The sequence below is a fragment of the Myotis brandtii genome, unplaced genomic scaffold (genome assembly GCF_000412655.1).
Source record: "Myotis brandtii unplaced genomic scaffold, ASM41265v1 scaffold237, whole genome shotgun sequence".
Classification (NCBI taxonomy): domain Eukaryota; kingdom Metazoa; phylum Chordata; class Mammalia; order Chiroptera; family Vespertilionidae; genus Myotis; species Myotis brandtii.
Genome location: NW_005358943.1, coordinates 4,133,425 through 4,158,993, shown reverse-complemented (window position 1 = coordinate 4,158,993; position 25,569 = coordinate 4,133,425). Strand labels below are relative to the sequence as shown.

Below are 25,569 nucleotides of genomic sequence, written 5' to 3'. Positions count from 1 at the left end.
AAAGAATACACTTGTTTATTTCGGATCTTAATCTGAATATTCCTTATAGGAAAATGTTAGATATAGGTCAATTCCGACAATCCGTTATTAATATTCTAAAATACTTGTGGAGATATTAATGTTTAGTAGAATATTTAAATGTGCACTTAGCTGTTTAAGATTGGTCCTTTATCTGAACTAACCTTCGTTTTAGGAAATTCTTGATTTGGTTTTAGACTGACTTGAGTCTCAGAAAGAACAGTAAAATGATCTTGTAGTTTATAGCTTATAAACCAGGTAATAAACAACAAAAATATTTAATATTGAAGGTGAACTAAATTGTGATATTTTGGAACTAATATTAAAAATCAATGATAGAAGAGAAAATGAATATTTTTGAAAAATTAATGTATTTCATCTAGCTTTTACTTTTTGAGATACGCTGAGGCTTTTAAATTTCAAGACATTTCTTGAATTTGGATGCAAGAATCAACTATAACAAACACATTCTTGCATCAACAGCTTATTAATAATTTTGTAAATATAATCTAAGAGTCTCAATGGGAAATTATTAGTTAGTGCAGGATTTAGAAAACATTTCCATCTGCAGAAATTTAACTGAACCATTAGGCCTCCATAGCCTCTGGATATATCTGAAATTAATGTAATTAATGAAATGGGCTACCCAAAGCTTTACATAGCAGGGGCAACTTCCTCCATTCTGCTAGCATTGAAAGTGAAATATTTTTTTTTCTGAAAACTCAAAAGATCAATTAGGATTTTCCTTTGAATGACAAATTCTTTTTCTTTTAAAATACATTTTTATTGATTTCAGAGAGGAAGGGAGAGAGAGAGAGAGAGAGAGAGAGAGAGAGAGCTCAATGATGAGAAATAATAATTGATGGGCTGCCTCCTGCACACCTCTTATTGGGGATTGAGCCTGCAACCCGGGCATGTGCCCTTGATGGGATCAAACCTGGGACCTGTCAGTCTGCAAGCCGACACTCTATCCACTGAGCCAAACCAGCCAGGGCTGAATGACAAATTCTTGAAAGAATTGCTACTTCCTCTCCTGCACTCTGAATGCATTATATGCAGGTGTATCTTGGATTTGCTTTTTTAAAAAAAGTTCCAGAGTGTTCAAACATTTCACTTGAGGGATATTTAATTATCATACAACAGTTGATCAGGGTTGATTATACTTATAGAAACAAAACCTTTATTTTTTTTTAGTTTTAAATTTTTATCCATTAAAAGTCCATTCAGATTATAGTGTTTAATTTAGAAGTTTACAGAACCATTGACTCTTTTCATCATAGAAGTAAGAAGTTACAAACCATATTCCAGTCTTTTCCAGTTTACAGAAAATTGGATTTAAACTGATGGTTGAAATTATGGTAGTGTTTCTATTACATTCAAAGGCCAGGATTTGTGTCCAGGCAGAAATTACAAAGTATGTCCTCTTAGAACTAAATGATGTCTGAAGTGTTAGGAATAAAAACCTTTGCATTAAATGTACATTTTAAAGATTTTTACTTGATATTAGAAAGGAAAAGGCAACCCCTACACCTGCTACTCTACATTAGCATGTACCCTAAAATTGAGCTAGTAGAGGAGAGTTAGAAGAATCCTGGGATTCTCTCCCATGGTCTAGCACCAACTGGTCCAGACATTTGTTACTGATGCAAAACTCAAGGAATCTTCCCAATCTGTTACGGTATTTATGTCTATGTTGGAAACTTATGGAAAATGAAGCTAATCCAAGAAACCAAATACTATTATTGAAAGAGAAGCAGAAAATATTCCAGTGGCAAATAAGGCGGCTGTTTATTTCATTTGGTGTTTCACTGTATTGGTGACCTCAGTAATGGCATGATGATATTTTTCTGAGGCTGACTTGAATTCCACCAGATGCTTCTCATAACTTTTGATGGCTGCTTGTAGCTGCGTTTTCTCCACTGCTCCTAGGATGGCACGGAAGACCATATCTATGCCAAGGCCAAGAACAGCAACTCCTATGCTACCAAGGAGAGAAGCACCAATTTGAGCTAACACAGTGACCAACTTGTTAATTATGCCAGTTGTGACATTTGAGCCCACGAGTTTAACAGCCACTGCACTGGCTGCAGAAGTGGCTTCTCCCAGGATTACTGAAATAACCTTTTGTACGATTGCAATTTTCTCTGTTTCCCTTTCCTTAATATCCTGAAGTTTTCTATAAAGGGTTGGCTCTAGTTTATCTTTTAGTGCTTCATCAACCTTTTGCAATTCTTTTTGGATTTTCATCACGGCTTGGATAATGGTATCACAGTTTTCTTTGATGGTCCCATTTCTGTTCATCTCAATGGAGGCCAGCCTGCACCCCAAATGCATATTTAAAACTCCAATCAGCTCATTGGTGGCACGGAAGTTGTCCGATAAGCAGTCAAGGAGCTGTTGGTGAAGATGGTGTACTTCTTCCCGCCTCCTTGGGTTCTCTGGGTAGAGGAGGTCACTCTCAGCCATATTTCAAATATGATCTCTGAAAAATAAAATGGTGAATTTTCACTAAAAATCTTTTAAAAATATCTGCTGTTTGCATAGATTTGACCAGGAAATCTTTTATTTCATGAAAAGCAAAGTAGCAATATGCTATGTAAGGAATTCCTCAGGAAACTCAACAGGTTCTTCAAAACAATTATTTTTATGAAACTTGAAGTCAGTGTATGGAAACGCAGGTAACAGAATACAACCTATGGATGCATTCAGGAATTACATTTTGTGGTGAGGGGAAGTCCTAGATAGGAAATATTTATGTTTATGAGGCATCTGATTATTAATAAATAAATGTGATTATTTTCAAGTAATATTTAATAATATATTTGAAACACTGCAGTTTGAAATGGTTAGTTCTTGATAACCAGAGCTAATGGTTAGCTCCTTTATTTCTCCGACCTCTAGTCACCACACTGAATAGACCTATTGGGTTGATTTCCACAGTATTTGGAGTTAAATTAATAGGGCCAGAAAAATATTAAGATCTCTGAGTTTACAGGGGTATTAATATATAATTTTGTTTATATACTCTGTTATCTTAATTTATAATATTCAAATCACTATATAACTTTACAGGCAATTTCTCTAAACCTAAGGGACATTGAAAGGCAAATATAATAGACCTTTACAAAAAATCCATGTGATGAGAGTATTGATTCAAGATTCCTTTCATTACAATCTCACTTGAGGATTAAAGACATGGTGCAGGGGACAGCAGTTATGACTATTTCTCTGATTCTCTATTTTCAAAGCTTATAAAATAAATTATTTAGAATCTGTATTGTGGTTGGCCATTATTAAGATAAGTTAGAGTTACCGAAAGAAGATAATGCCATTTCATGGAAGTATTAAGGAATAAGTAGCAAAGCACACTATAGAATGAATAGAATAAGTCTGGTAGGAGCCTTCTTATTTTTGTACTTCTGGCTCAGAGTACCATGAAGATAAAAAAGGAATAAGCATGTTCTTATGAGTTATTTGTCTAAAAGCTTGAGCCTAGTGAAGACAATTACTCAATGTGCATACCTTGAGTAGGATTGCTATGTGCCTGGCATTTTTATTTTTCACTTAAACTCTTGGGAGAAAAGAAAGAGAAAATGGAGTTCTGTATATCTGTGTGGTATCTGGCACATTCTCTCTTTGAGTAGATAGTATCTTGGGCCCTCCTTTAGGACCATGGTTTTTAGGCTACATAGGGCAACCTGAGAAGTATGGGATGAAGGACGTGAGGTATTTTTCTCTCAAGAAAGGAAACATGAAGTCATAAAGATATAATTTGGAAATGGAGAGGGGAAGATATTTAAAAAATGGATAAGGAACACAATTACCTATGCTGTTAAATTTAGAAAAATGCACTGGTACCCCTGGTGGCATAAACTTTATCATGGTCAAAAATTCATTTTTATCTTTGAATCAGATCCAGTAAAACACACACATACATGACACAAACTTCTCCAAGACAGTGCCTAAAAAATATCCATTTAAAGAAATTGTTTGCTGAGGGTCTATTAAATAGTCCCCAAACTCACCATCTGGTTGTAAACAGAAATTGTAACTATAAATTTGAACTTTGATTTCTCTTTTTTCTTCCAGGAATTTTCCATTAAACGTTTTTTTGGGGGGTGTCTTAGTTTTCAGACCTTATCATGAAATAAAAACTCTACTTTCTGACTTTGAATTCAGAAGATCACCAACTACATCCCTATTCAGATATTTAGTTGAGAGGAGTTTTTCTTACCTTGAAAAAGTAGAAATATATCTAACAACGATTATATGCCACTATCTGAAGGCCTAACTTCCAGAAAAGGTGTGTGGTTCTACTTGCCCCAAGGTAAACAAATGGAGAAAGGAATTTTCCTCTGGGATGGGAGGTCAAATGCTTCCAAGTGATCAATTTCTTCTTAACAAATTAATTATTTTAGCGTACTCTTAACAAATTAATCATAAAATATATCCAAAAGGCTGAATAGGTGAGACTAATCTTTTCAGGAAAAATAATGATGGGACTTTTTCCTTCTCAAATATTAAAACACTCAAAATACAATTAACCAGTATTGTACAGGTGAAAGAGTAGATGGAATTGTGGAAAAAAAATAGTCCTCAAAGCAGACCCTTCTATACATTTGATTTAATATATGATAAATTTAGTATCTTAGATTGATGGTAATTGAGATTATTATTTCATAAATTATTCTGACATAATGGGGTAGTTTTAGGGGTTAAAGGTGATTTAAAAATGTTATTAGCATAATATATGTAAAAAATCAACTAATAAAATAGAAGAAAATGGATAATTTTCAAATGTCAATATAAAAGACTTTATAAACTTAAAAACATTGAAAAAAGACAAAAATTGATTAACAAAGATGACCATGTAAAAGCAACTGACTTTATAAACTTAAAAACATTGAAAAAAGACAAAAATTTGATTAACAAAGATGACCATGTAAAAGCAACTAAAAGCAAACTGAAAATACAAGAAAAATGAAATATTAATTTTTAAAGAATGTTATTAATAAAGTAATAATCTGATGCCTAAATTAGCAAACGACTGAACAGACAGTAAATCCTATAGTAGCTAACTGATGAGGAAAGTTCAATCTTACCAGAAACCAAAGACACAATATTTTTTCAACTGCAAAAGTAATATTTCTTTACATACTGAATCCCTTGCATGTGCACTTTTATAACCAGATGATCCAGGCACCAATTCATAATTTTGTGCCAATAACAAGTTTGAGTAAGAGACATCAAGAAGTGCTGAGAATTATTTTTCAGATCTAATAGAAAAGGACTTTTATTTTTCTCAGATCTAATAGAAAAGGACTTTTATTTTTCTAAGTCTGGCTTACCTTCCTAGCTTTTTTCTTCTTGGGGAAAGGCTTTGGGAGGGTTCCTTATCTTCAGCTCACCTGCTCCTATACCTGCTCCAGTACTGACCACACAAGATTATTTCTGTCCCAACAGTGAAATAAATGCTAGAGAATTAGATGGAGGAGAGGTGGGGTTTGAAGGTGAAACTAATGAATTATTTCTTAGGTGAAATTTGAAGAGCCTGGTGAAGGGAGCAATTCAATAATTCAGTAACAATTTATCTAAGTGAGTAGCACTTTACTATGTATAAGGTGGGATGCTAGGCTCTGTAGAGCACACAAAAATGAAAAAGACATGGTTCTTGCTTTATGGAAATTCTAGCTAACACATTGCAGACGGATCACGAGAATTCTCGTTCATGTTACACAGTGTTTTACGAAGTATCATACTTTAAAAAGATATTAGCTTGTAAGAACGTAATAACTTCAAAATGCAATTGGTATTTAATTTTAAAGCGTGCCTTTAATATTTATGTAAAATTTTTTTTTTTTCTGTACTCGTTCAATAGAAACTTATCTGGCCACTGGGTAAAGCTAGCAATAAAACTACTAATCCGCAATGTGTTAAGATGGTAAAATTACCTGTCATCTTGAAAGTAATATGCCATTCAAAATTGTAGGTAGAGGTGGTGCTTGACTTGTGCAAATTCAAAATTTTAAACAAGTCACTCTTTAGTACGCATTGATACTGAATCAATATGGAGACATTCAGTCATCCAAAGATGATTAACAATTTGCACCCTCTCAGTTTGTTACTGATAAATATATGCTTGTTATTTAGAGGTCAGGTTATATACCACATGGAAAACCACAGTTGGTAATGTACAGCGTTTCCACTATTGACCATGACAATTTAGCTCTGATGCTCAAATTGCTTACTTCACTCAGCAAAACAAAAGCCCTTCAATTAATTGGAGTCACACTTCTTAGAGATCCTAGGTATTACTTAGGCATGGCTAAGTGATGTCTTATTAAGAATATATAGTACTGTACCTAAAAGTAGTTCTGAACCATATATTTTCCTCTATCTTATTAATTTTTCATGGATCACCTTTTAAATATGAACTTTTAAAATTCACTCTTTAAAAAATTATTTTAAAGTAATTTAAAAATGACTTTTAAAAATTGGTACTAGCAGGTAGCTAAGTGGTCTGCTGATTACCTGCACCTTTTTTATGGTAAATTTAAATTTTTACATTATTTGTTATCACATGATAGGGCTCCCTGTCAATGAAAAATTCACTCTGGACTGTTACTATCTACGTTGCACAGCAGAGTTTGTGCTGTTTTATCTGTACTTGATTATAGTGGCTCTTGAAATAGATTCTAGAGCCCAGTCTGTTGGGGAATTACTAGCCAGTAGGGGGAGCGCTTGGTCTCTGGCTGCCCATTTCATCCCAGCCTATGCTGAAGCAACTGTGCTTTTTTGTGTTGCAGTGTTTGTGTTGTGGGTGGGCAAAATTGTATTTGATGAGTGCTCTGTTGCTAAAACAGAGTTTGGAAATCACATGTATTTTAATTTGTTATTTCGTAAAAAAAGAAATACATTTGGGAACGCCAGTGATTAGCATTTGGAATGGAAACAAAGACTAGCTTCATTCAGATGGATTCTTACTGAATCCATGCCAATTTTATTGACTTGAGAAGTAAACATTCAAAAGCATATAAGAAGTGGTAGAAATATTTCGATGATTGTTTCTAAAAGTTAGAGTTTATTTAGTGATATTATGCAATTGTTTTAGTTTTTTCAGGAAAGGAACTACCTTACAAAATGAAAATCTATTGGTTATCACATATTCAAATAAAAATTCTTGAGGACACTTTTGTGAATAAGAGTAGTACACTGACTGTCAAATAGTATAGAAATTTAAAGAGAGAAATTAATATTGATGTGATTAGTGACATAAAAGGACATTTAACAATTCATGTGAACACACAGTGACACAGGTGTCATTTCATCCTTAATCCTTTCTAAAATGGATTTATTTACCACTTTGTCTTCTCTGACAATCAGTTATATAAGCTATAAATTTTATTCTTTCTCTAGTATTTTCAGAGAGATAAATAATCACAAGGAACATGCCATGATATCCTCCGAAAACAAAGTTGTTTTGTTACTTTATTATATTGATGGCTAGGATTTAGGACTGACATGTTATTTCAAATTGCCTATAATATTGAGGAACAATATTAGAAACACTCAGATTGCTTACCTTGCCGTGTTTCTGAGTTCAGTAGTCGCAGCAGTTGTTTAGTAGTGTTGTTGAAGTGCTGTTTCATTTGGTTTCAACTGGATGTTTCTGATGGAATGTGATGACTTGCAGGCTTTGCTCGTCTCTGCTGGGTCCCTCTGCCTGTCTGGTTTATGGACTATTTTTACATGACTTAGTTCCCAGAATTCTTCTATTTCTTATATTAATATAAAAGTAGTATATATCAAGTAATTATAATTTGAAAGACTAATAACATGGTAAAACTTATTTAGTTTTATGTTCTTTAATGGACTTTTTATTCTTGAAAAGGGCTATATAACTGAACTAATTCAATTCAGTAGAGTAGATGGCTCTTTGATTGCAGCGCTCAGATTTTGGGATTTCATCTTGTCAACTAGTCTAGGTATTATGTTTCCTTTAATTCTGTTGCATTTGTACCTCCATCTGTTGCTGACTGCTTTGTTTAGGTTCCTAAGAGGTGTAAATTCAAATATATTTCCAGCCAAATATGAATTTTTTGGTGTGCTATTAATTCCTCTGATGTTTATCACTATCTTTCTTGTTATCTTGGTGAATGTCTTAACAATATAAAAACCTTAAAGACCAACTTGACTCTTTTAGCTTAAAGTTTAGATCAGAGTCTTCCATCTTCTTCTGGATCCCCCATTTATTTCTCCCGAAGCAGGAGAATCACTCAGCCCAGTGTAATTTTGTGGAGAGACTGCAGGCTTTTGAAAAAGTCCTGATTTTGTGTATCCAAAGTGCCACTTACTAACCAAGTATCCTTGGGAAAGTCACTCTCTCTAAATATTTTCAATGGTGTAATGTGAGTATGAGTACATAATTTATGGATTGTTACAAGGATTGAATGAGATAATGTTTTAGATAATGTATGTGAAGCACTTGGCATAGTGTCTGCTCTATGGCAAAAGCTTACTAAATGGAAGCTCTTCTTATATTAACAACAATAATTTCTGTTATTGGGTGGTTGGAGGGAAAAGAACCAAGATGCTAGCTAGGAGACATAAAATCTAAGGGTGCTGCCTATTATAGTCCTAAGGAAGGACTAAGTGGGATATTATTTTATTTTTATTCCAATGGGTCAATTTGGATGTATCCTAGGGCCCCACCAGGTAGGGGCATGGTGGAAAAAGCAAAAAGCAGATGTAGTCATTGAGTCTGAACTAGGTATGGAAGGATAAGCAGGATTTCCACAGGTGTGTAGGAGCTGGGGTATGGAGATGGGTACAGGGTATACTAAGGAGATGCACAAAAAACTGTCGAGCATTTTCAGGGGGAAAAATCGACTATGCTGGTGGTACAAGGTATATATGAAAGCTGTGAAGGGAAGGCGAGTAGATTTATTTTATTCTCTAGGCAATACTGAACCATTAAAGGTTTTTAATTGTGAGATTACATTAGGTGGTTTAGATTTCAGAAAAGTCACTTTATATGAACTGAATTAGTTGGTATGAGCAGTAAACATTGGTCAGCAACTCCAATGCATACAGTGGCTGGACAAGATATGTAAGTACTTGAAACACTTAGTGTAAGACAAAAGGGTGTAGAGGGTGAATGTCTAGTCTAAAGAGGACAACTACCACTCTGGGTAATTTTTCCAACTCAGATCCTGGGCTTAATGCTGTCAGTTCATCTCATTTTCAAAATAATCAGTAGAAATAAAAATTTCTGTCTTTCAGTTTTTAAATTTGGCAACTGATATGAAGTTTGAAGATACATTGTGGTGGTCTAATAAAACACCGGTTGGATTTTACCTATGAACTGCATTTGTAGCACCTGCACTAAAGGTATTGAGACCAAATGTGACACTTTCAAGTTATCTCTCGAGATGAGAGGTAACTGGAGTAGTAGTTATGGGACTGTCAGGGAGGGGATAGGTAGAATAAGTTCAGTGAGAATGAAAAAATCTTAGGGACAGATTTGATATGGAAAATAAAGTGAAAATAAAGCATAGATTAAGAGGGGGAAAAAGTATTTGTTTTTTGAGGAGACAAGTGCAGTTTTTAGATACATGGTGTGGAGTATACTGGCATAGTCACCTATAGAGATGACCACTAGGTAGCTGAAAATGAAGACCTGGAGATCAGGAGAACTGCTGAGGCTACACTATGAGATTTAGGAGTCATCTCTATACAGATGGCATTTGTAAGCTATGGGGACAGTTGAGATCTCCAAGAGAGAAAGTGTAGAATATTATGAGGATCAAAGACACAGTCTTGCTGAGCTTAGGGGACTGGAGAGCTATTGGTGGTGTAAGGAGGAAGACAAGCCTGTGGGGGGAAAAATAAAGGCTTAGGACATAGAATGACCAGAGTTATACATCATGGAGGCCCAGGAAGAGAAAACTTTGATGTAGGAAGAGGTAATTAGCAATTTTAAATAATGCCAAGAACTCAAAATGGCAAGGGTCTGGAAATAGGCTAACAGATGTGATAGAAGTAATTGGTGCCTTATAGGAAAACAATGGGGGACAGAATAAATTACAATGTCTCTTGTGAGAAATTTGAGAAATGAAGGAGTGAGATGGCATCGTTACTTGAAGTCAGGGTCAATTTTTTTTAATTGAGGAGGAAACTGAATATGTATGTAAAGGAGAAGGAAAAATAAAGAGTGAGAAGGTGGAAGATTCCAGTTGGCTGCCATAACAAAATACCATGGGTTGGGTGGCTTAAAAAACAGAAATTTATTTTCTCACAGTTCTGAAGGCTGGGAAACCTAACATTAAGTGTCAGCCCAGTCAGTTTTTGGTGGGGGCTCTCTTCCTGATTTGCAGGTAGTCACCTCATTGCACTCTTACATGACTGAGAGAGCGAGTGAGCTCTTTGGTGTTTCCTTTTACAAGAACACTAATCCTATCATATCAGAACTGTGCCCTTATGACCTCATTTAATCTTACTGCTTTATATGCCCTATCTCCAGATATAGTCATACTGGGGGATAAGGCTTTAGCATATGAATTTTTTGGGTACTATTTAGTCCACAGCATAAAAGAAAGAGAAGATGATTGATATAACAAAATTCTAGAGGAGATACAAAAAAAAATAATAGGATGATGAACAATGGTTAGCGACATTAACACTGCTCTCTATAGCAAAAGAGAAGTTTGTAATCAAAGTACTGAAACATTTTTAAACAGGACAGACATTTTGGGATTTTGCATTAAATGGCCTTGCTCTTCTTTGAAATGCTGCATTCTCTACCTCTGTGGTCTGCTGTTATCCATCTTTCAGAATTATCTGATTGTTACTTTATATAGTTTGAAATTTTTAGTTGTAATCAGTAGGAAAGGTTGTTATGGAAGGCACTTGCTCTATCTTAACTAGAACCATAGCCTCTCTGTATAATTTGTAATACTTTATTCAATCTTTTCCACTAGATTGAATGCTTATTGAGGGTAATACCTGAGAATAGTGTCACTATATATCAACACATCCAGTTCAGGATCCAGCACACAATATTTGATATGTGGTTTAAATCCAATAGAACACTTTTACTCGGGTTTAATAGTTTCGGTATTATTTTTATTAAAGCAGAGGATCATTTCTGCTTTAAAGCTTGTGTAGCTTTCCAAGCCTTGATGGGAGTCATCATCATATTTAGATAATACTTTGTGTCTTTTTTTATGGCTAACAAATATTCTTTTAGTTTTAATTTGGATTCCTGCTTTGTTTTGCAGTGCTGAAACATTTTTGTTGGAGAAATGTCTTCAAAGACAGAAAAGGATAAAGAGAGGCTGGTTCAAGCTGCCAAAACATTCTTTCTTTACATTCAAGATTTTGCTTCCTTCACAAACACACTCACCGAATTGTTTAATAGCTGTATGAATTCTAAGATCATCACAATGGCTGTGAAAGAAGATAGTTACGTTAAGGAAGTCTTTGAACAAATGGTCAGAATTTTTAGGGAGATGCAATCTGTAGTGAAGGCCAAGGATGACAACGTGCAAAAGCATCCTTTATTTTCCAAGATTGCAACAGTGATGGGCACTGAGAAGAGTACAGATGATGCAAAAGAGTTGCAGCCGTCATATAGACCAAAGGTAGCACCAGTCAATATACCATTCATTGTCTCTCTGGTAAGTAGTGGTAACATCGTTGCGAGTTTGGAATCTGCTCTTTCACTCTTGCTGATGCATCCCATCATGAGTCTTCAATTAAGTGACTTCTATAGACAAGACACCAAAGGGCAATCAGATGCTACCACATCTGAGCAAAGCCCAAGTGCAGGTCCATCCACAACCACTACAGTAGACACTGTGAAAAAGTTGCAGAATGCACTAAGAATGGCGAATGCTAGGAATACCATTGAGTCAGCCGCAGAGCAGTTGGAGCAAATTGTTAAAAATATGAGACCAACCTTAGAGATCCTCCAAAAGGCCATACAGACGATGGAAATGAGTGCTTATGGGGTTAAGAAAGTCAATGACTAGTAGAAGTGCAACAGAAGTGCTAATTTCTGGCAGAAAATGAGTTCAAAATCCTGTGAGTTTTCATAGCACATTTTTAGATCTTTGATGCCAGACATGTGGTCTATTGGGACGTTGGCGCAAAGAGTAGTCACTTGGCAAACAATTTACTTCAAGTTTGCTTTAGTCAAATAAAAATAATAAAAAAGCCCACTTGAAATGGTATTACTAAAAACAATTTATTGTTAAAAAATCAATGTAATATTACAGTGGAGGATGTTTCTAAACATTTTACATCATCTTAAAGAATGATCTAAATAACCTTAAACTAATTTTCACTCTTAGTAATTCTATTCCTAGTTACTATAGTGCAAAGTCCAGGTAAATATAAACATTATCAATAGATAATTTGGCAGAAATGATGTTCAGAATTAGGAAGCATATAAAGTAACCCTCTGCATTTTTGTCACTCATGTGCCAATTTCTATATACCTCCGGGCCTAATCAATATTTTTTATGAGAAGTAATAGAATTTTATTACATGAATAACATTAGAGTATATGATTTGTTTTCATTGGTCACCTACTGAGATCTTATGATTAGCCTATATTAGAGGCTGAAAATTGGAGGTGATCTAATCTTCCACAATGAAATTACCATGACACTAGTCTGAGATGTGCTTGTAGCGGGGAAGAAAAGTTAGATAAGTTCATTTATCTACCATAAAGTCTTCGGCTCTCATGCGTTATAAATGAATGTATGCTCTCAAGATTGCCCTATTTCACTTGACAACTAACAGGAACTTTGTTGAGAATAAAAAAAGCAATTATTAACTCTAGTTATTTGTTGGAATTTTCTTTTTGAGGGAAAATGCTTAAGTTATTTTCTTTACTTAAACATTTCCTCATTTAAAATGTAAATCTTATTTTCTCCTTTAAAAAGAAAATGTCTTTGTACTCTGTTACTCAAGATTGCCCTATTTCACTTGACAACTAACAGGAACTTTGTTGAGAATAAAAAAAGCAATTATTAACTCTAGTTATTTGTTGGAATTTTCTTTTTGAGGGAAAATGCTTAAGTTATTTTCTTTACTTAAACATTTCCTCATTTAAAATGTAAATCTTATTTTCTCCTTTAAAAAGAAAATGTCTCTGTACTATGTTAAAAAAAAAAGCCTGGCTGGTGTGGCTTAGTGGTTGAGTATCAACCTATGAACCTGGAGGTCAGGGTTGGATTCCTGGTCAGGGCACATACCCAGGTTTCGAGCTTGATCTCCAGTGTGGGGCATCCAGGAGGCAGCCAATCAGTGATTCTCCCTCATCATTGTTGTTTCTATCTCTCTCTCCCTCTCTGAAATCAATAAAAATATATTTTAAAAAAGAGGCTGAATCATGAGAAACTGAAAGGGAAAGAAATTACTTGCGAGCTTTTGATGAAGAGGGAAGAAGAAGGTATTCTATGTACTTTTTAGCCTTCTATGCAGTCATTCCACCAAGATAACCTCCTTACTTATGGCTACTTGAAAGTTGCACTTTTGTTAGCCCAGCCAAGAAAGTTGCACTTTTGTCAGCTCCAAAGCCAAGGCTGTCATTGTAATTACCACTGTAATCTTAACTAAGGCATTCTTTCCTTGCTCCCTAACAATAAGACCATCAAAATATCCAGTGGTGAGGGTAAAGGGGATTTTGACTATTTCCAGGGTTTAGAGGGCTTGGAAAAAGCATGCATTTTAATACATGAATTCTGCATTTTGTCTCAGCTCCAAAGCTGAAACCTCGTTCATTTGCAATAGATATCCGTTAATTGGTGTCTTATATTGAGGAAAATCTTGATCTGATCCATTTGCTATTCTCCCCTCAAAAATACACATATATAAATGGGAGTAGGGAGGTGCTGCTCTCACTTTGCTGCTTTTTTGGAACCTGTCTGTGTCCTGGGTTTCATTCCCTCCTCTTGGTTGTAGTTTGTATCTCAGAATGTTTCAACAGCTGGGGGGATCCACGTGGAAATGAATGGGACTACTGAGTAAAAATAAGGGAGTATCCTTATATTCATCATAACTCCTCCAATTGCTTGAAATAAAAAGTTTAATTCAAATTATTTAAGCGAAAATATAGTTTATTGATTTATATAATGAAAAGCCTACAGTATGCAATTTCAGGAACAGTTGGATCTTGGGTCTTGTTCACGCTCATCTGGACTCAGTTTTTTTCATTTCTTAGCTCTTCCTTTACTGTGTTAGCTCCATTCTCAGGGAGGTATTAATCTCCACTCAAAAAAAAAAAAAAAGGGCCCATCCAATTCCCAAAGCCAAAGAAGTGTCCCAAATTTATCTCATAAACTCTGATTGTGCCATTTTCTACTCCAGCATGATCTCTGTGTCCATGGAGAAGAAACATACTGAGTTACAGGCCCACTCATAGGCAGTGGGCTGAGTCAGCTCTGCATTAGCTGATGGGGGTGGGGGACAGAGTTATTCTGCAAGGATATACAGGGTGCCTTGACTGGAATAAAGCCAAAGGGTTCAGGAAAAGCAAAATGACAAAGTTCCTTTATACTCCACTTTTTAAAAAATATATTTTATTGATTTTTACAGAGAGGAAGGGAGAGAAGTAGAGAGTTGGAAACATCAATGAGAGAGAAACATTGATCAGCTGCCTCCTGCACACTCCCTACTAGGTATGTGCCTGCAACCAAGGTACATGCCCTTGACCGGAATCGAACCTGGGACCCTTGAGTCTGCAGGCTGACGCTCTATCCACTGAGCCAAACTGGTTAGGGCTATACTCCACTTTTTAAAGAGATGGTGACAATGGTCAAAAAGGAGAGAGCAGCAATAACTACAGGAGCAGGGATGCACTTTTTGCTGGAAGCTGTAAAAACAAACAAAAGAGAGATATTTTAGGTAGCAGAGATTGAAAAAAAATTACCTAATTTCTTCTTTGATTCATTTTTTAACTTAGAAAATTTATAATAAAAGTATTCAAAGTTAGCTACTTTGAAAAAAGTATTCTCAGATATTTATAATTAACAGGACTCAGCTTATATATTTTGCAGATGATGAAAGAGGCACCAAGAGGTTAAGAGATTTATTTCAAGTTACCAAGCTGGTTGGTGGTAGAGATCTCCTGGTTTTCCATCTTTATTATTATTATCAGCATCCCATCATCCCATCTTAATTATCATCTTCATCACCATTATGAAAGCTAACATTGATTAAGTGATTTATTCTGTATTAGAATCTGTTTTAAGCACTTTCTATAAATAAACTCAATCCTCACAACAATCCTTTGAGGTAGTTATTTGCGTTATCCTCATATTTTGGTGAGTACAACTGTGACACAGAAATGTGAAGACCCCAAATGTGGTGGACTGCAGCTGGGAGCACAAGCTAAGCTAGCCAGTTGCTAGACTGAACTGTGTTTTAATATGGAGAGGAGACTCTGGGCAGTGCCCTTAATTCTTGCCCTGCTGCAGACAAGACTGAACTTTTTCCAAGGTCGGGTGGAGGGATATTGGAAACCCAGGGGTTTAATTTTGTGGAAATAAAGATCATTCATCCTCCCATGCCAGTCTCAGGAAATACCTTTCATTGTGACATCGCAAGAACTCTACTTCCACTGGTAACAGATGGGGACAAATGGGGAGCCCCACCAATAACCCTTTGTTTCTATTCTTACTGTAAATATTACTGAAGCACACATTTGCTCCATTGAACTACTATCCCACTTCCATATCCACAATACTTTCCTGGAGTTTTTCAGTTGTGTTTGTTGCTATCAACATTTCCTCTAGGCAAGCAATGCCTCCATTTTATAAATGAAGGGACAGGCTCAGACTTTGTCATTTACATATCTACTAACATATGCCCAGTTTTACTGGCTCAGAAGCCTATTTTCTTTTTAAAAAATATTTTTATTGATTTCAGAGAGGAAGAGAGACAGAGAGAGATCCAAACATCAATGATGAGAATCATTGATTGGCTGCCTCCTGCACGCCCCCTACTGGGGACTGAGCCCACAACCTGGGCATGTACCCTTGGCCAAAATTGAACTTGAGACCCTTCAGTCCATAGGCCCATGCTCTATCCACTGAGCCAAACCAGCTAGGGCCAGAAGTCTATTTTCTTTCCACGCCATGTGCTCTCTCAGATTCATTCAATTACATGCTCATTCTTTCATCCAATTGTCTGAGATAGACATTCTACTTCAAGGTGAATGTGATGCCAAAATAGGTAAAACTAATTTGAGAAAATTAAAACCCAGAGTAAAAGAAAGCAGGAAACAGGAAGTTAATAAAATAAAATAAATAATAATAATAATAATAATAATAATAATGATAATGGTAATAGTAGTGAAAAAATTTTGAGTACTTAGATGTATCAGATACTATTCTGAGTGTATTTACTCCTCAGAATCAAATAAGGTGGGTTTTATTTAAAAAATTATTTCTATTTTACCTGTAAAGAAACAGGCACAGACTAAGCCATTTGCCCATGTTTTCACTGCTAGCAACTACAATTGACTATATTTTTTTTCTAGAAACATGCTTAAGAATTTTGATTATGTTAAACATTTTAACAAATAAATCTCTCTCCTTTGTGAATTCAGTGATACAGAACAGAGTATGTATTTGTGTGTCTACAGATTTTTGGCACAGATTATTTTGCTGAAGAAGCAACATTTAAGGGCAAATAGCTAACATACACTAGCCTGCCAAATACTTTGAGTCTTTCCATGGGCCTGAAAACATCTGTTTCTATAGTAACCAGTATAGGCCATGTGAGGAGAGAAGAATTAGAAGGGAAAACTATTAGTTTAGAATGTCTTAAACAATTTTTCTTTTGCAAATTCACTCCCTAATTATATTATGCTACTAATTTGACCCCTCAACTCTCTGAAAGCAACAGATTCATGGGAACTCTTTGAACTAGAGAACTGCAGTTGCAAGTTAACAGAACCAATTTTGCAGTACATTGAAGGGCTGGAATACTGTTTAATCTATTGTCTCTTCATTGGGAGAATTACAGTGTCCTGGCTGGCTAGTTTTAAATGTGTTCATGTTGGCTTTCAAATATCATATCTTCCAAGTTAAGAGGGAACTGGAGAGGAAGCATAAGTTATTGGCTCATAGGGACTTTTGGGGGCATTGAATAGCTTATGGCTCTGCTAGTAAAAAAAAAAAAATGAAAAGGACAAGAAACAGTCTCCTGAGATGATTCCAGTTTTATGAGGAATTGGATGTAAGTACTCCAGAACACCATCGGTGAGGTCTCTAAGCTGAGGTGAATCACACAGTCTAGGTGACTGGGAGAACTTAAGTGGGCAATAGCAATTACTTAGAAAATCAGGAAGCAGAACATGTCACCCCAAAATATGCCTCTTAGGCATAATGATTATTTTGAGCTGAAGGCAATCAAGGCCAGCAGATTCAGAAAAGGCTTTTTACCTCCCCCTTAACTGCCTAAAAGAATTTAGAGGGTCCTGCAGAGGAAGAGAGCTACTACCAGAGATAACCTTTTATATCAGATTTATCTGAATGGCAGGGAAAACACTGGCTTACCAAATATTTACTCTTCTCATCTTCCTATGAATTGTCTTCCTCCTTTTTGAAGCCCAGACCCTCATTCTTTTCCTTAGCTCAAGAACATTATAAACTTCAATTGCCTAACTACCTTGGAGTCTTATATTTTTATGGAGCTCCTGTATGTATAAAATTATTATTTTTCTTGTTAATCTGTCTTTTCATTATGGTGGGAGGGGTTGGGTCTCAGCCAAGAATCTAGAAGGGTAGAGGGAAAATTATTTTTCTTCTCCTACAGCACATTGATCTCAGTCCATCCCAGCGAATGACTCCTAGACCAGAAAACACATCACTTCCCTCCTCCCATTGTTCATGTATGGATCAATCCAATACTGCTCTAGGATGTTGGGGTAAATAGAGTATTATTTATCAATTGACATAAATGACTTTAAGAAAATTCTCAGATATAGCTTACTCATTAAGAAAAATACATTGCAGTTAATAGCTGAAAGTATTCTGAAGCTAATCAAAACCCTCCCCCCCCCCACTTTTTTTTAGTAGAGCTAGGTGGATATTTGTTGTGTCCATTCCAAGTGTATACAGTTTTTTTGTCTTCAACTAAAGTGATTATGCTAATTAGCACAATGGCAGATGAGGCTTAGGTAAGGTGGAACCGAGGATGGAGCAGGAAGACTTCCTTGTAGAGGACTATAGGGAACTTGAAGTAGAAATGGGGATTTTTGGTGAGAGATATAAACAAGTGGAAGAATATACCATGTTCATGGATTGGTAGAATTAGCATCATTAATATGTTCACACTACCCAAGGTAATCTATAGATTCAATGCAATCTCTTTTAAAATACCAACAGCATATTTCACAGATCTAGAACAAATACTCCAAAAATTTATATGGAACAAAAAAAGACCTTGAATATTCATGACAATCTTGAGAAAGGGGAACAAAGTTGAAGAAATCACAATACCAGATATCAAGTTATACTACAAAGCCACTGTAATCAAAACTGCCTGGTACTGGCACAAGAACAGACACATAGATCAATGGAACAGAACAGAGACCCCAGAAATTGACCCAAGCCATTATGCTCAATTAATATTTGACAAAGGAGGCAAGAACATACAATGGAGTCAAGACAGTCTCTTCAATAAATGGTGTTGGTATAACTGGACATGTATATTCAAAAAAAAAATCAACAAAATGCAAAGGGAGCCCACTGTATGGGAGAACATATTTGCCAATGATACATCTGTTAAGGGTTTAATTTCCAAAATATATATAGAATTCGTGCAACTTAACAAAGGAGGAAACCAATTTAATAAAAAAAAGAAGAAACTGGCAAAGAACCTAAATAGACACTTCTCCAAAGTGGACATACAGGTGGCCAAAAGACATATGAAAAATTGCTCAACATCATTAATCATCAGAGAGATGCAAATTAAAATGACAATGAAGTATCACCTCACACCTTCCAGAATGGCTACCATCAACAAATCAACAAATGACAAGTGCTGGCAAAGATGTGGAGTAAAGAGAACCCTAGTACACTGCTGGTGGGAATGCAGACTGGTGCAGCCACTGTGAAAAACAGTATTGAAGTTCTTCAAAAAATTAAAAATGGAACTGCCTTTTGACCCAGCAATCCTACTTCTGGGAATATATCCTAAGAATCCAGGAACACCCATCAGAAAGAATATATGCACCCCTATGTTCATAGCAGTACAATTTATAGTAGTTAAGATCTGGAAACAGTCTATGTGCTCATCAGTAGATGAGTGGATAAAACAGTTGTGGTACATTTACATTATGGAATACTATGCAGCTGTAAAAAGAAGGAACTCTTACCCTTTGAGACAGCATGAAGGGACTTGGAAAATATTATGCTAAGCGAAATAAGCTAGTCAGAGAAAGACATGTATCACCATATGTAGAATAGAATGAACAAAGTAAAGTGATGAACAAAATAGATCCAGAGACATGGAAGCATGGAACAGACAGAGATTCACCAAAGAACTTACATGCATATATGCATAACCCATGGACACAGACAATAGTGTGGTGAAGGTCTGGGGATGGGGTGAGGGTGGGTTGAAGGCGGGTTCTTGGGGAGGAAAGGGGGACATTTGTAATACTTTCAACAATAAAGACACATTTTTTTTAAAAAGAGAGTAAACAACTGCATATATGGATAAGAACATTCCCCTTCCCCCTAAATCAAATAGGGCACAGTGTTTGCTACAGAACTATTACTCTGTGAATTGACTATGGCTGGCAACATACAAAGATAAAATGGAATCAGCCATGTGTTTTTCTAAAAAAGAGCTTAATATTTTTTTGGTATCGTGGTATCTCTAATTTCTCCTGCTTCACTTCATTTTTCCCAATATCATCAGAGCTCTTGCTAAAGTATTGATCTAAATGATGCTCCCTCCATTCCATAAAAACTTCTAGTGACTTCTCATTACCTACATACAGCATGTAGTTCAAAAGTCCTGGGCATGGAATACACGAGTTTTTATAGTTGGTCCCCCTCAGAACTCTCCTGATCCACTCACTCTCCTACTCTCTTTCTATTCCCAATCCTTTTCTATGTCCTGCACATCCTACATTGCAGCCGTCCAGAATTTTGGAGATTCCCTGAAGTCACTAGGCTGTTTTAAATCTCTGTGATTTAGTATGTACTGTTTTGTGCTTGAAATGACTCTTCCTTTCTTCTCTCACTGAAAACTCCCATTCCCCATGGTCCTCTACTATGAAGTCTTCCTCACGTTCCCCAGAGAGAATGATAGCTTCCTACAGTGAGCAGCTACAGCCATTGCTTGAACATTGGGTGTGTAATTTTGTACTTTTGCGTGTAGGTATTTGTTCATATTTTCATTTCTCATTGAACTTAAAATCTTCCTAGCAGAGTAGTTCTGCTTTATTCCTTTTATATTGCCTGGGGCCCCCTAGGCCAGTTCCTGGAATATAGCAGACACTTAATAGATAAGAGTGGATGAATGAGTCATACCTCCTGCTTTACTTGTAGCACTCCTTATTTATGAAATGATCATAACAAGAAAGTGAGTTTGAGGGAGAAGGAAAAGATGCTATATTTTATGAACTATCTTTTCCAGTAGAGGTTTACTCTCCCATCTAGAATGCCCCCCTATCTTAGTTAGTGTCATTGCAGAAATATATTTTCCTAGCGGTAGTTAAGGAGAAAGAAGAGGGGAGAAACCAATAAATCAGACATTTTTCCCCCCTCTAATCTGTCAGTTCCACCATTATAGAAGGCTGATTTCTCTGTTCTTGGCCTTTAAAAGAATCATAGCCTGTGATCCTGATAAGAGTGAATTCAATTTAGATCAATAATAATACCTTTTAGCAGCTGACAGTTATATGTGCTCAGATTTCCAGTTGATCTCAATTGCAACCAATTTCCTCTTGGGTGGTAGCTCATATTTACAACTTCAAACAACTCATAGGGAGGGACCAGAACCTCCTCCCTGAGAGAGAAGTCTTGTACAGGTGCACCCAGGCAGGTAAGTATGGTAAATAGAGTTTGGTTCCCAGACTCCTGTGCCTCTTTTCTTAGGAGGGAGGTGGGCAGGAATTGGCCAAATCGAAGGGTGGCACCTATGTAGGCTTTCAAGTAGAAATCGGTCTCATGATACACCTGGTAGCACAGAGAGTCATTCTTCATGACAAGCCCTTTCCTCAGCAGCTGGATTGCTGAGGTCAGGTAGTAATGTAGGTATTTGAAATGGAATGAATGTTTATACTGCCATGGAGACCTGGCAGCACTGGCCATGGCTCTAGTGAAGTCAGAGCGAACATTGTTGTTCAATGTGTACACCAAGATGGCCACAGCATGTGTGATTGTCATGTTCTTAGGGAGAGCTTTAGCTCGGTTCAGCCAGGTTAAATGGGCATTATTCCAGATCTTGTAATAATTTGTCTGGGCTTCTACTTCTTTTGCGACATAATCCCCTTGACTTAGCTCCTTCATGACCTGTTGGCTGCAGCCTTTGTATTGATCGTCAAAGGAATCTGGTGCCAAGTCAAAGTTGATTTTAATTGCAGCCTATAAGAAAAGAAAAATCTTGATTATAATTTTTCCAATCAGATGATGAATCTGATAGCAGATTTTCTGTACTCTATAAGACCGTCTTCTCAAAACCAGTATTTGCTGAAGTTTCACTTATAATCATTACACTGCTCCAGTCCTTCCTGTGTCAGTGACCTGTGTTAGAGATTGAATTTGTTTCGATACGTATCACTGAAAGCTCGAAAATGCGCATCTCCCCACAGAGGAAGTGATCTTCTTTGTTTCACCAAAATCATGGTATTTTTTATTTTTGCACATTGGGTATGTTGAAGAAAACAATTAATAACCTTAAAGTTTAGTTTTACTTTCTATTTCATCTACTGACTCCCTTCACATTTCTTCGTGGGTGTTTTAAAAACTATCTCTTTTTATAAATACCTAAAAAGCTATATTAAGCCTTTGAAGTTTATTTAATAAAAGACTTAAGTGATGAATAAAGTTGGGTCCTCCAGGGGATTCCCAGTAATAACAGCCCTCTCCCCTATTCAGGCTCTGAAAAAAATTGAGAAAAAAAGAGAGCAAATCTGAAAGGCTAAAATATCATTTTCATTTATGAATCATGTCATGTTGGGGCTCACATCTTTAGATCTGATGGCAAGTGGACTTGTTATAAATGAACCCCAGAATGAGGCAGACTTGCCCACTCAGCTGTAGGTAGTGCTGGATTGCAGCCTACCCGGGTATGATTCCTTTCACGGAGAAACACAGAGCTCTTGGCCTTTGCCATCAGGCTAGCTCCCCGGAGGAAGAAAAGCAGAGTCAAACTCAGCATACCCAATTTTCCTTCCTTATATTACCAATCAAGTAAATTTTCCCACCTCCTGTAGTGGAGTGAGGAAAGAGTGGACAGTGGTCGGGAGTGTGCCTAGGAAAGTCACTCCTATTGGAAATCAGGAGTGGGAAAAACACATTTTCTAATGGGGAACCAATTGAATATTACTTATTGATACCTAGTGCATATTAAACTAAGATTATAGTTTGAATACAGCTTCATTAAGTGCCATTAGCCCATCACGTAGAGCCATATTTCAATGATCTAAATCCCAAGATCTTTCCTGCTTGACAAAGGAATGATGCTTTTCTAATGAACTGTACTCATTAAGGAATATAATAAGAGATACAACTCCATCCAGTCAATATCAAAGATTTGTGGCTGAAACTAAAAATAACATACCATTTGGTATTTTTACTGTTATTTATGTTAAATCATCTAGTTGTTATAAATTAGAAAAAAATTTTAAGACTTCTTAAATAATTTCAACCAATAACTCTGTATAGCAACTTTACAAGTAAATCTAGAGAATCTATTTAAGCCAAAACAACAATAACAAATCAATAATATCACATTTTGTCAAATCCTTGTTATGGTAAACTCTAAAACTTTATTATATTACTAGATGTCAAATATGTAGTCTGTTATTTTTTAATATTAGGTTTTTTTTCCTTAGGTGGAACTTTAAATTATAATACTTCTTTTGAGTTGATCCATATGATACAGTCAAAAGCCACATAGACTTGGTTAATTTTGCATTATTTGTCCTACAGAAGCAGTTTTACTTAAGTTTTGTGGACAACCCAGAAAATAATGCCATACCTCTAGCATTCATGTCAGGTTTATAAACTAAAGAATTTCACAATTTCAAATAATTGTTTTCCACACTCTTTGCCAGCAAAACTTACCGTGTCTGAATGAAACCAGATCCCACAGTGCCTAAAGGTCATTGAGAGGTCACCAGGAGAACGCTCTATTGGAGCATTAATCAGACAGAGACCACCTCCTCAATTGTGCCCGACCTGGGAACTCACCGTGGGTCTCTGCAGGCCAGCAAACAGCAGCAGGAGAGGAAGCTGTGCTCGGAGGAGCCAGATTCCTGTCGCAGGAGCTGTAGTTATTGGGAGTAAAATCTTCCTGCGTCTGTTGGTCAAGGGACAGCATTTGTTTGAGTTAAATGTACTTCTTCCATCTTGTAGCTTCATGCTGAAACGAGTTCTCCCAATTTTTCCTTTGGGCTTTTCTATTCAAGTCTCAGCAAGAACCTTCCTTGCTAATGTTTATGTCAAGACTTCTGTTGACCACTACCAACTAGCAGTTTTTATGAGGGAAGAGATCAACTCCAACTTTGTGTTGGGGTTTTAAAGGGGGAGAACAGAAATTCACTGAAATATCTGACTAAACAAGGAGTTCTAAAGAAATTGGGAGTTTCCGATGGGAAATAAAACCCCACAAGAGCAACCCCCAAACCAACCCTTGTCTGAACTGTATGTAGAGGAATTCGAAAGGAATGTTGAAGGTCAGGCTCTGCAGCTCAACCTCAACTTGCTAGTGAGGCAGAAGGCACACACCGTACAGTGTTTGGGGCCAAGTGTTATGATCCTGAGCCGCGGGCTTTCAGTGGGAGTGATATGATTGGCTCGTGCAGGTGGTTGGGAAGATGCCACCTCAAGATGGGCCCCATCTGGTGCTGCTGATAGGCCCTGCCCAGAGGAGGCTGTCAGAAAGCAGCGAACCTTTTAGGGTTACTGTCCCAAAGAGGGCTGTCTTTGCTGTTTTTCCACCGCAGCTTTGAACTCTCCAAATCAGAAATTATACTTGTTGGGGTCATAGGTCTTCCTATCAGGGAAGGCATCAGATCCCCCATCCATACTACTTCAGTCTGTAGTGAATCCTGACGACTGTCAGAAGACAGCCTCTGAACAGCCGACACCAATCAAAAGCAGGCTCCAGTGCTAAGTTAACCCAGCCGTGGTATTCCAATAAACAGTCTCTCCTACGCATTTCCCTTTCGGTTTGAACATCCTTCCTCTATTCCCAATCTTTGTTTTTTTTTGTGGGAATCTTTTCAATTCACACTCCCTGATTCATTATTTTACTGCAAAGGGAAACTGAATCCTGTTCTTGGAAATTCTGGTATTTCTTAAAGCGCCTTTAATTTATTTATTTATTGATTTTAGAGAGAGGGAGAGAGGGAGAGAGAGAAAAACATCGATTTGTTGTTCCACTTATTTATGCATTCATGGGTTAATTCTTGTATGTGCCCTGACCAGGATCGAACCTGCAACCTTGGCATATTGGGACCCTCTAACCAACTGAACTACCCTGGTAGTGCCACCCTAAATATTTTTTAATCTAAATGTTTTTATGATCACAGTAGTTCTGTCTCATTACACAAGTTCAGGCTACCTAGAAAACAGAATTAGTCATAACCCATAGCCTGGAGAAAGGTATTATTTAGATTTGGTTTTATACACACACACACACACACACACACACACACACACACACACACACTACGACCGATATAATATGGTATGCAATTTTGCATACTGTTTTTTCCCTTAGTATTTTAATGTATATACATATAATTTAATACTTATTGAAAACCTAATTTTTATGGTTGCACAATATTCCACCATAAGCGCTACCATGCAATCAAATATGGGGTGGGTCCATGGATGATGCTGTTTCAGAAGCAGATTGATTAGTGAGTAGAACATGGACTCTTGAGAAATATCTCAGTTCAATTCCGGGCTCTACTACTCCTTAATGTTTGACCGTGAGCAAGGCCCTTACCCTCTCTGTTCCTCAGGTTCCTCATATGCTAAGTGGAGATAATAATACTACCTACCTCATTAAATGCTTTGATGTATTTATAACCCTTAAAACAGCATCTGTTCAATAAATACAAACAATTATTATTTTTTACCAAAGTTTATTTCAACTTAGTACTATGGTAAGTAATGATTTGCAAACATGTTTTGGACACAAATCTTTTTGTGCTTCTTGCAATTTTAAGACATTCTAAAGATGGATCACTGACCAATGAAATGTATATTTTTTGGACTTAATGGAAAACACAAGAGTGTATGAAAATATCCCTTTAAGACTTTAAAAATTCTTAACATTTCTCCTTAT

At 36.5% G+C, this 25,569-nt stretch overlaps 3 protein-coding genes across 5 annotated transcripts; 1 reads left to right on the top strand and 2 right to left on the bottom strand.

Annotated features, from left to right (window-relative positions):
• Positions 1 to 975: 975 nt before the first annotated feature.
• SMCO3 (single-pass membrane protein with coiled-coil domains 3) lies at positions 976 to 21,014 on the bottom strand. 3 transcript variants are annotated; one of them, XM_014540183.1, is made up of 3 exons: positions 7,601 to 7,853; positions 5,367 to 5,469; positions 976 to 2,500 (listed from the first exon to the last, which is right to left on the bottom strand). In XM_014540183.1, exon 3 carries the CDS (start codon positions 2,482 to 2,484, stop codon positions 1,807 to 1,809), a length of 678 nt encoding a protein of 225 aa, XP_014395669.1. In that variant the 5' UTR covers positions 2,485 to 2,500; positions 5,367 to 5,469; positions 7,601 to 7,853; the 3' UTR covers positions 976 to 1,806. The 3 variants fall into 3 exon arrangements, with proteins under 3 accessions (XP_014395669.1, XP_014395670.1, XP_005866851.1); XM_014540184.1 differs by lacking the exons at positions 5,367 to 5,469; positions 7,601 to 7,853 and adding an exon at positions 20,927 to 21,014; XM_005866789.2 differs by lacking the exon at positions 5,367 to 5,469.
• On the top strand, positions 9,251 to 12,940 carry LOC102246639 (chromosome unknown open reading frame, human C12orf60). The gene is made up of 2 exons (XM_005866788.2): positions 9,251 to 9,408; positions 11,298 to 12,940. The coding sequence occupies exon 2, from the start codon at positions 11,322 to 11,324 to the stop codon at positions 12,048 to 12,050; it is 729 nt and encodes a 242-aa protein (XP_005866850.1). The 5' UTR covers positions 9,251 to 9,408; positions 11,298 to 11,321; the 3' UTR covers positions 12,051 to 12,940.
• On the bottom strand, positions 14,754 to 23,776 carry ART4 (ADP-ribosyltransferase 4 (Dombrock blood group)). Its single transcript, XM_005866786.2, has 3 exons — positions 23,463 to 23,776; positions 20,927 to 21,632; positions 14,754 to 14,899 (listed from the first exon to the last, which is right to left on the bottom strand). The coding sequence occupies exons 1-3, from the start codon at positions 23,631 to 23,633 to the stop codon at positions 14,808 to 14,810; spliced, it is 969 nt and encodes a 322-aa protein (XP_005866848.1). The 5' UTR covers positions 23,634 to 23,776; the 3' UTR covers positions 14,754 to 14,807.
• Between the last annotated feature and the right edge of the window lie 1,793 nt (positions 23,777 to 25,569).

Excerpts from the sequence above, each read along its gene's own strand:
- SMCO3 (XM_014540184.1), bottom strand. The coding sequence starts at position 2,484 with ATGGCTGAGAGTGACCTCCTCTACCCAGAGAACCCAAGGAGGCGGGAA.
- LOC102246639 (XM_005866788.2), top strand. The coding sequence starts at position 11,322 with ATGTCTTCAAAGACAGAAAAGGATAAAGAGAGGCTGGTTCAAGCTGCC.
- ART4 (XM_005866786.2), bottom strand. The coding sequence starts at position 23,633 with ATGAAGCTACAAGATGGAAGAAGTACATTTAACTCAAACAAATGCTGT. Across the intron at positions 21,633-23,462 it reads CTGGCCTGCAGAGACCCACG|GCTGCAATTAAAATCAACTT; the intron begins GTGAGTTCCCAG and ends CTTTTCTTATAG. Across the intron at positions 14,900-20,926 it reads TAACTGTCAGCTGCTAAAAG|CTTCCAGCAAAAAGTGCATC; the intron begins GTATTATTATTG and ends TTGTTTTTACAG.